Here is a 9950-nt window from a genome sequence, read left to right as displayed (position 1 = left end):
AATAATATATATATACATATATATATATATATATATATATATAACATACATATATATATTATATAATATACTATATATATATATATAATATATATATATATATATATATATATATTTTTATATATATATATATATATAATTTATATATATAATATATATATATATATATATAGAGAGATAGATATATATATATTGTAAACAAACCGCAATATATATAAAGATATACAATCATGTTATTCTCTGAATAAAGGTGCTTCATACATTAACAAGTACCCAAGTAATGGGGACGTTTTTTATTCACTGCTGGATGATGTTTAGAATATAAAATCTGAAAGCAACAGTGTCGGGCTATTCTTTAAAATCCCTCCATGGATAAAGTTGCCTGCTCTAGAGGGATTTATATTCAAACAGTCGATTCCCTGTACTAACATGTAACTGTCAGATCACTCAACTTGTTCGAGACACCAGTCAGGGATATTTGCGTTCAGAAGCAAGGCGACGAGAAAAATATTTATTTAGTAATTATACAAATTTATTTGGTCTAAAAAGATTGTTGTAAACCTATTAATTCAATTTTCAGTAGTTAATTTCTAAATACCAACTGATTCTTTATATAATAATTATTTTTCAAAAATTTAATTTAATCTAGAACGATTCTTGCAAAGACTGTTATTTAATTTTAATTAGTTTCTAAGTACCAAATGCTACTATAAATAATGACTATTTTTAAAAAAATTAATTAGTCTGAAATGCTTCGTGCAAAGCCTACCTTTTAATTTTCATTTGTTTATATTTAAGTACCAACTATTTCTGTAAAGGATTAGTTTGAAAAAAATTATTTGGTCTGAAATAAAATGAAGTCTGTTATTCAACTTTCACTAGTTTACATCTAAGCACTGTTTCTTCTATATTGACTTTAACGTATAATGACCGTGATTTTTCAATATTTTTGGAATAGATAATGGATACATCTGTAAAACCTTGCTCCTATTCTACTGAAGTAAATGTAACTTTAAATGACCCACTTTAGCAAACAGTAATATATTGTCACTCAGTCACAGATTCCTCTCTGGCAATTACCAGAAATTTAACTGCTGCATATTTTTCGATGCAATCAGGTGACTGTAACTGCTTATACCTACTGCTGTGAATCTGATGCTGATGCTATAATTATTTTTTTCTGTAAAAATTCTAACTTGAACTTGATTCTTTTACTTAAACTAGACTTTTAATTAGAGAGGCTAGCATTTAGGAAAGGTCGGCCAATTTGGAACCTTTAGGAAAAAGTTGAAGACTAACATATAAGGAATTATAAATTGCTACGTGATTTAACAGAAGTCTGTTCAGCAGAATAATTGCATTGGTCCAGAAATACACTGTGCTATTGAACAATTGCTCTCTTACTCATTTGGTGTCGCTGACCTTCTTTATTGTGACGCCAGATGATTTAATATCAAATCAAAGTCTCTTACTCGTAAAAATGAACATTTATATTACAAATAGATAAAAAATATATAAATAAAAGAATAATAAAATATAACATAAAACTACATGACTTGAAGAGCATTTATTAAATTTCCGCGATTAGAAATTGAATTACAAAATGAAAACTATTTTCATTTATTACGAAAGTTGTATTTTGGGAACAAAATGAATGATGTTATATCTGTTTCACGTAAGATACATTTTATTGTTTGATTGTGAATGTAAATATTTTTTTTCTCAAAATTCTAAATTACACAATCATCCGAAGATCAACAGATAATATAATGGCTTAAAGTATTTAATTTATTGCTCTTGTTTTTCGCTTAATGTCATTTTCAGTTTTCTGTAAAAGAAAACTACTGAGATGGCTTTGTCTGTTCAGTCGCACTTCTTCTGTCCGCCCTCAGATCTTAAAAATCTACTGAGGCTAGAGGGCTACAAATTGCTATTTTGATCATCCACCCTCCAACCATCAAATTGGAGCCTTCTAGCCTCAGTAGTTTACATTTTATTTAACGTTAAGGTACCATTGCATCGTGCGTACTATGGCGCTGCTAGGGGTGCCAGCCGCCGACTCATCTTCATTTGACCGCATTTGGGGAACAACTGAGCACTGCCCGGTCGTGGTTGAGAGTTTTAAACTGCAGCACGTCGAGTTTCATACAACATTATATGTTGTACAGAAAACGCGATTGCGCTGAAGAAACTTCACGCTTTTCTTTTTTGTTATAAATGTTAGCACATTGTTAAAACTGTTGTTATATATCCATGAACATTAATTCATGCATGCATACATACATACGAACACACACACACACATACACACACACACACACACACACACACATATATATATATATATAATATATATATATATATATATAGATATATATATATATATATGTATATATATATATATATCTAATAAAAGGAGCCCATAAAAAACACCAAAATAGAGAAAAAGTACTATATTTCAGAGACTGCTGTCTCCCTCTTCAGGTAGATGAATGAGAAAAGTTCACAGAAAAGGTGGTATTTATACCAAGAGGTCCATCACAAACAAGCCATTTTAAGTCACCCCCGCTGATAATCTTCCTCTAATCTTCTTAAGGGTTGGTTGAAAGAAGACGTTGTCGATCGTGTCCGAAATCCATCCTCCTTTTGAGATGTTCATTACCTGCCTCTCTTTTATTAAGGCCGATTCCATCATTTGACTCTTGTACCGGCAGTTGCTGCTATAAATTACACGTGACAAATTCCAGTTTATTCTATGGTTATGTTCATTTATATGGTTGAAAATAGCCGAGTTCTGTTGTCATACCTAACTGACCGTTGTGTTGTTAGGTATGGACAGTTAGGTATGGACAAACAGAATCGGCTATTTTCAACCATATAAATGAACTACAACCTAGAATAAACTGGAATTTGTCACGTGTAATTTATAGCAGCAACTGCCGGTACAAGAGTCAAATGATAGAATCGGCCTTAATAAAAGAGAGGCAGGTAATGAACATCTCAAAAGGAGCATGGTGGATTTCGGACACGATCGACAAGTCTTCATTCAACCAACCCTTAAGAAGATTAGAGGAAGATTATCAGCGGGGGTGACTTAAAATAAAAGGCTGTTTGTGGATGGACCTCTTGGTATAAATACCACCTTTTCTGTGAACTTTTCTCATTCATCTACCTGAAGAGGGAGACAGCAGTCTCTGAAATATAGTACTTTTCTCTATTTTGGTGTTTTTATGGGCTCCTTTTATTAGATGGAACTCTGTTGTTACAGAACATTTATACCAGTCATATATATATATATATATATGTGTGTGTGTGTGTGTGTGTGTGTGTGTGTATGTGTGTATATATGTATATATGTATATTATATATATAGTATATATATATATATATATATATATATATATATATATATATATATATATATATATATATATATATATATATATAGCAAAGGGGCATATATAACAGTTATAAGGATATGGTATAATGAAAGTACAAAGGTATATAAGCAGTTATCATATTACTTTCAGGCATGAGATAGAATGTACCTTCTTGGTGACAATAAATTCTTATTTCTTTTATTTCATTTTTCAGGTGAGACAAAAACGACCGATAAAAAAGTTTACGAATGAAACAGGAAAATATTAGATAAATGATCTCACAACCTTGAAAAATGATAGTACACTACAGACGACTGACGATCTTGATTTGTGGGGCTATTTATCAATTAAGCGTTTACAATCTGGACCACTTTTATAAGTATATCATCCTATAATGGGAAGAGAGAATACGTATTAGTAAATATGCATTGTTATTATGAAGTCATACACTTCGATATATTCAAATATGCAAAGTGGCAGAATGAAATAATGATTAGTATTTTAGTTAACTATACTATTATAACCATAATCAGCTTTGCCTTTGCAGCATCCAACAATGTAATGTTTGATTAGGATTAGCAATGCACGATGTGAGACCCACATTGACAAAATATATAATCATACTGATTCTTACTGATCTATATCATGTTAGGTCATGATATAGATTAGTTTTGGTTGCTTAAATACTTAAATAAAACAACAGTTTTTATGAAAATACTTTCTGATAATTACTAAATCAAACCTTTTGTAAAATGTTAGGTTTTGTAATTTCACTTAGTACTCAGCTAAAAAACAGAAGTCCACTTACCTGTGTTGGTGGGTGAATGTGTCCTGTGGAAAAAAAAACTTCAGTCATATAAGGTACTTTAAGACAGTTCCTATGCATTTTATGTATAAAACAATATTTTCACGTTTGCAACAAAGTTAAAAAAAAAAACTTTAAAAAAGGGAAGCTTCAACCTTATCACGTTATAGGACAGTCTCCGTCCATTATATATGAAAACCATATTTTTCACGTTTGCAACAAAGAAAACAAACATTAAGCTTACCTAAGCCTTCTGAAATGCGTATTTTCCTGTACAAATATCCCAGTTGCCAGTGGAACTTCACCAGAGATTCGTAGTTGCTGTTAATTCCTCCAAAAATCGTTTCCTTCGTAATGTCAATAATCTCGGTGAGTGCATCTATCTTCGTGGCGTTAATACTTATTTGCCCGAATGCGACAGCATCAGCTAAGGACTCTAAAAGATCCCCTATGCAAAGGAGCTGATCCTCAGGGGACTGGAACACAGTGTCGTTTAGCAGGTCAGTCACGTGGTAAATGATACCGTCAGGCGACGCTGTAAAACTGTCGTTGTAGTCACAGAAAGGAGACACAGTAATGCCTCCATCCTCATTGACTGTGATCAGATTGTAAGTTGTCCTCTTCCTTCGTCGTCCGCTGTTCCTCGATTCGATGGACTGTTTCAGCCTTTCCAAAGCCGTCCTCAGTCTTTCCAGCAGGTTGATCTTGTTGCGGATGTTTTTCATGATTCGCTCAGTCTCCTGAAGTTTTATCATCAAGGTTTCGAGGTAATCTTGATTGCTTTCATTGTCTGAAATGACGTTGCAAGAGGAAATAGATGTTCATGAATTTAATTGCAATTTTCTTTAAGAATCCTAGAAATCATATGTTACCAGTTACCCTAATTCCTAAAATAAATGAATTACGAAAAAGGTTGGTAACACTTGTGGGTAAATTGATGATGACAGTGAAGTGTGGTTAATATAAAAAGTAGTAATTCAAAGAAAATAAATACCATAGAATATCATTTTAAACAAAACTCTCCTCTTACGATTGACCGATCGTAATTATCTGCAATTAAAAAATAAGGAATTATCTTTTCGACAACATAAAAAAGATTAGGTATCGAACTGAATATTGATCACAGTGCGCGACAACAGAAATATAAATAAGGTGGACCACATTATAATTAAAGCAAGAAGTCTGAGACACATTTCATGAACTAAAGTTTGAGTAACAACATAGAGATTAATTTATTACAGAGGCATATAGCTACATTTCCCTAGAATTTAATTTAGAAAAAAACTAATTTGCTATTTAGAAGGTAGCAGCAAAATCAATAATTATAAAAAAGGTTTAGAATCAAATAGACTGAAATATATTGATTAAGTACAATAAAAACTAATGAGCAGATCATCCATCACCTGCGGTTTCTGGACCGTTGGTTTCTGGTTCATCAGCTGTTGGCTCTGTTGATGTTAGAGGACCTGTGGTGTCGGGGGCAACAGTCATTGGTTCAGCTGATGCTTGAAGTCCTGTAGTGTCCTGTGCATCAGTCGTTGGTACACCTGATGTTTCAGGACCTGTGGTTTCTGGTGCATCAGTTGTTGCTTCATTAGATGTTTCAGGATCTGTGGTTTCTGGTGCATCAGTTGTTGGTTCACCTGATGTTTCAGGACCTGTGGTTTCTGGTGCATCAGTCGTTGGTTCACTAGATGATTCAGGACCTGTGGTTTCTGGTGCATCAGTCGTTAGTTCACCTGATGTTTCAGGACCTGTGTCTCCTGGTCCATCAGTCGGTGCTTCACCTGATGTTTCAGGACCGTGGTTTCTGGTGCATCAGTTGTTGCTTCATTAGATGTTTCAGGATCTGTGGTTTCTGGTGCATCAGTTGTTGGTTCACCTGATGTTTCAGGACCTGTGGTTTCTGGTGCATCAGTCGTTGGTTCACTAGATGATTCAGGACCTGTGGTTTCTGGTGCATCAGTCGTTGGTTCACCTGATGTTTCAGGACCTGTGGTTTCTGGTGCATCAGTTGTTGCTTCATTAGAGGTTTCAGGACCTGTGGTTTCTGGTGCATCAGTCGTTGGTTCACTTGATGTTCAGGATCTGTGGTTTCTGGTGCATCAGTTGTTGGTTCACTAGATGATTCAGGACCTGTGGTTTCTGGTGCATCAGTCATTGGTTCACTTGATGTTTCAGGATCTGTGGTTTCTGGTGCATCAGTCGTTTGTTCACTAGATGATTCATGACCTGTGGTTTCTGATGCATCAGTCGTTAGTTCACCTGATGTTTCAGGACCTGTGTTTCCTGGTCCATCAGTCGGTGTTTCACCTGATGTTTCAGGACCCGTGGTTTCTGGTGCATTAGTCATATGGTCACCTGATGTTTCAGGACCGGTGGTTTCTGGTGCATTAGTCGTATGGTCACCTGATGTTTCAGGACCTGTGGTTTCTTGTGCGTCAGTCGTTGGTTCAGCTGACGTTTTAGGACCTGTGGGTTCTGGTGCATCGGTCACTGGCTCACCTGATGTTTCAGGACCTGTGGTTTCTGGTGCATTGGTCGTTGGTTCACCTAATGTTTCAGGACCTGTGGTTTCTGGTGCAATCAGTCGGTTTTGGTTCACGCCTGAATGTTTGCGGACCTGTTGGTTTCTGGTGGATCGGTCGTTGGTTCATCCAGATGAAGTTTCAGGACTTGTGGTTTTCTGTTGGCAGTTCTGGTTGGCAATCGGTCGTTTGGTTTCACACCTGATGTTTCAGGACCTGTGCTTTCTGGCACAGTTTCTGGTGCATCGGTTGTTGATTCACCTGATGTTTCAGGACCTGTGGTTTCTGATGCATCGGTCGTTGGTTCACCTGATGTTTCAGGACCTGTGGTTTCTGGTGCATCGGCCATTGGTTCACCTGATGTTTCAGGACCTGTGGTTTCTGGTGCATCGGTCGTTGGTTCACCTGATGTTTGAGGACCTGTGGTTTCTGGTGCATTGGTCATTGGTTCACCTGATATTTCAGGACCTGTGGTTACTGGCGCAGTTTCTGGTGCATTGGTCGTTGATTCAGCTGATATTTCAGGACCTGTGGTTTCTGGCCCAGTTTCTGGTGCATTGGTCGTTGGTGCAGCTGATGTTCCAGGACCTGTGGTTTCTGGTGCATCGGTCGTTGGTTCACCTGATGTTTCAGGACCTGTGGTTTCTGGCGCAGTTTTTGGTACATCAGTTGTTGGTTCATCTGATGTTTTAGGACCTATGGTTTCCTGTGCATCGGTTGTTGGTTCACCTGATGTTTCAGGACCTATGGTTTCAGGTTCATCAGTCGTTGGTTTACCTGATGTTTCAGGACCTGTGGTTTCTGGTGTATCGGTCGTTGGTTCACCTGATGTTTCAGGACCTGTGGTTTCTGGCACAGTTTCTGGTGCATCGGACATTGGTTCACCTGATGTTTCAGGACCTGTGGTTTCTGGCACAGTTTCTGGTGCATCGGTCGTTGATTCACCTGATGTTTCAGGACCTGTGATTTCTGGCGCAGTTTCTGGTGCGTCGGTCATTGGTTCACCTGATGTTTCAGGACCTTTGGTTTCTGGTGCATCGGTCATTGGTTCACCTGATGTTTCAGGACCTGTGGTTTCTGGCGCAGTTTCTGGTGCATCGGTCGTTGGTTCACCTGATGTTTCAGGACCTGTGGTTTCTGGTGCATCGGTCGTTGGTTCACCAGATGTTTTAGGACCTGTGGTTTCTGGCACAGTTCCTGGTGCATCGGTTGTTGGTTCAGCTGATGTTTCAGGACCTGTGGTTTCTGGTGCATCGGTCGTTGGTTCACCAGATGTTTCAGGACCTGTGGTTTCTGGCACAGTTCCTGGTGCATCGTTTGTTGGTTCACCTGATGTTTCAAGACCTGTGGTTTCTGGCGCAGTTTCTGGTGCATCGGTCGTTGGTTCACCTGATGTTTGAGGACCTGTGGTTTCTGGTGCATCGGTCGTTGGTTCACCAGATGTTTCAGGACCTGTAGTTTCTGGCACAGTTCCTGGTGCATCGGTTGTTGGTTCAGCTGATGTTTCAGGACCAGTGGTTTCTGGTGCATCAGTCATTGGTTCACCTGATGTTTCAGGACCTGTGGTTTCTGGTGCATCGGTCGTTGGTTCACCTGTTGTTTCAGGACCTGTGGTTTCTGGCGCAGTTTCTCGTGCATCAGTCGTTGGTTCACCTGATGTTTCAGGACCTGTGGTTTCTGGCGCAGTGTCTGGTGCATCGGTCGTTGGTTCACCTGATGTTTCAGGACCCGTGGTTTCTGGTGCATCAGTCGTTGGTTCACCTGATGTTTCAGGACCTGTGGTTTCTGGTGCATCAGTCATTGGTTCACCTGATGTTTCAGGACCTGTGGTTTCTGGTGCATCGGTGTTGGTTCACCTGTTGTAGACCTGTGTTTCTTTGCGCAGTTTCTCGTGCTCGTCGTTGGTTCACCTGATGTTTAGGACTGTGGTGGCGCAGTGTCTGGTGCATCGGTCGTTGGTTCACCTGATGTTTCAGGACCCGTGGTTTCTGGTGCATCAGTGTTGGTTCACACTGATTTCAGGACCTTTGGTTTCTGTTGCATCAGCCGTTGGTTCACCTGATGTTTCAGGACCTGTGGTTTCTAGTGCATTGGTCATTGGTTCACCTGATGTTTCAGGACCAGTGGTTTCTGGTGCATCAGTCATTGGTTCACCTGAGGTTTCAGGACCTGTGGTTTCTAGTGCATCGGTCATTGGTTCACCTGATTTTTCAGGACCTGTGGTTTCTGGTGCATCAGTCGTTGGTTCACCTGATGTTTCAGGACCTGTGGTTTCTGGTGCATCAGTCGTTGGTGCAGCTGTTTTAGGACCTGTGGTGTTTGGTGCATCAGTCGTTGGTGCAGCTGATGTTTCAGGACCCGTGGTGCTTGATGCATCATTTGTTGGCTGAGTTGATGTTTCTGGACCTGTCCTGTCTAGTGCATCAGTCAATGGTTGAGCTGATGTTTCAGGACCTGAAGTTTCTGCTGAATCAGTCGTTGGTTGAGCAAATGTTTCAGGACCTGTGGTGTTTGATGCATTATTCGTTGGTTGAGCTGAAGTTTCTGCAAAAAATAGTTATACGTTTGTGATAGTTCTGACTTTTAGTCTAATTTAATATCAATATTATTAATTCATTCTTTTACGTGAAATTGGAACTATTGGAGCATTGATAACCTGTATATCCCAATATTTATTCATTCTATATCTTCGAGTACTCACTAATAATAATAATAATAATAATAATAATAATAATAATAATAATAATAATAATAATAATAATAATAATAATAATAATTTAAAGGCATTTTAAGTGATAAAATAAACTGTGGAGCTTTTACTGAATCTTTTAAATTACATTATTATCATTAATTTGACATTGCTTTGATATTACTTTGAATCCTCAGTTCAATGGATGTAACATAATAGCTGTAGTTACCATTTTAATTTAATTACCAAATTCACGAGTTTATCGTTGGAAAAAAAAATCGAGTATTTTTTTTCTCCGTTGTTCGTTTATTCAATAATGATCAATATTTGTATCCCAAAAATTGCATACAGGTTGTAGATAGGGGCTTATATCTATCCATTACTCTGTTTGAATTTCTTTGTGCATTAAAAACACACAATAAGTCCCCTAACTGTTTGTTCCTCGTGAAACACTCAACGTTGGCCACATACCTGTGGTTAGAGATGACTGAGCTTTCGCAATCTCCTGATCGAGGGTTGCAACCTGATCGTTCAAGTCAACCAACTCC

At 37.9% G+C, this 9950-nt stretch overlaps 2 protein-coding genes across 2 annotated transcripts; both read right to left on the bottom strand.

Moving 5' to 3' along the window:
• Window positions 1-3517: 3517 nt before the first annotated feature.
• On the bottom strand, window positions 3518-4949 carry LOC135208247 (uncharacterized). The gene is made up of 3 exons (XM_064240363.1): window positions 4430-4949; window positions 4189-4211; window positions 3518-3769 (listed from the first exon to the last, which is right to left on the bottom strand). The coding sequence occupies exons 1-3, from the start codon at window positions 4938-4940 to the stop codon at window positions 3728-3730; spliced, it is 576 nt and encodes a 191-aa protein (XP_064096433.1). The 5' UTR covers window positions 4941-4949; the 3' UTR covers window positions 3518-3727.
• A 628-nt stretch (window positions 4950-5577) lies between these two features.
• LOC135208336 (mucin-2-like) lies at window positions 5578-8514 on the bottom strand. Its single transcript, XM_064240439.1, has 3 exons — window positions 6915-8514; window positions 6147-6762; window positions 5578-5995 (listed from the first exon to the last, which is right to left on the bottom strand). The coding sequence occupies exons 1-3, from the start codon at window positions 8512-8514 to the stop codon at window positions 5578-5580; spliced, it is 2634 nt and encodes an 877-aa protein (XP_064096509.1).
• Between the last annotated feature and the right edge of the window lie 1436 nt (window positions 8515-9950).

Source organism: Macrobrachium nipponense, chromosome 35, assembly GCF_015104395.2.
Source record: "Macrobrachium nipponense isolate FS-2020 chromosome 35, ASM1510439v2, whole genome shotgun sequence".
NCBI lineage: Eukaryota > Metazoa > Arthropoda > Malacostraca > Decapoda > Palaemonidae > Macrobrachium > Macrobrachium nipponense.
The sequence above is the reverse complement of the archived record's forward strand: the minus strand, read 5'-3'. Positions and strand labels throughout refer to the sequence as shown.

Excerpts from the sequence above, each read along its gene's own strand:
- LOC135208247 (XM_064240363.1), bottom strand. The coding sequence starts at position 4,940 with ATGATAAAACTTCAGGAGACTGAGCGAATCATGAAAAACATCCGCAAC. Across the intron at positions 4,212-4,429 it reads ACGCATTTCAGAAGGCTTAG|GACACATTCACCCACCAACA; the intron begins GTAAGCTTAATG and ends TTTTTTCCACAG. Across the intron at positions 3,770-4,188 it reads ACATTCACCCACCAACACAG|GATGATATACTTATAAAAGT; the intron begins GTAAGTGGACTT and ends TTCCCATTATAG.
- LOC135208336 (XM_064240439.1), bottom strand. The coding sequence starts at position 8,514 with ATGACTGATGCACCAGAAACCACAGGTCCTGAAACATCAGGTGAACCA. Across the intron at positions 6,763-6,914 it reads CACAGGTCCTGAAACATCAG|AAACCACAGGTCCTGAAACA; the intron begins GTGTGAAACCAA and ends TGATTGCACCAG. Across the intron at positions 5,996-6,146 it reads CAGGTGAACCAACGACTGAT|AAACCACGGTCCTGAAACAT; the intron begins GCACCAGAAACC and ends CTGATGCACCAG.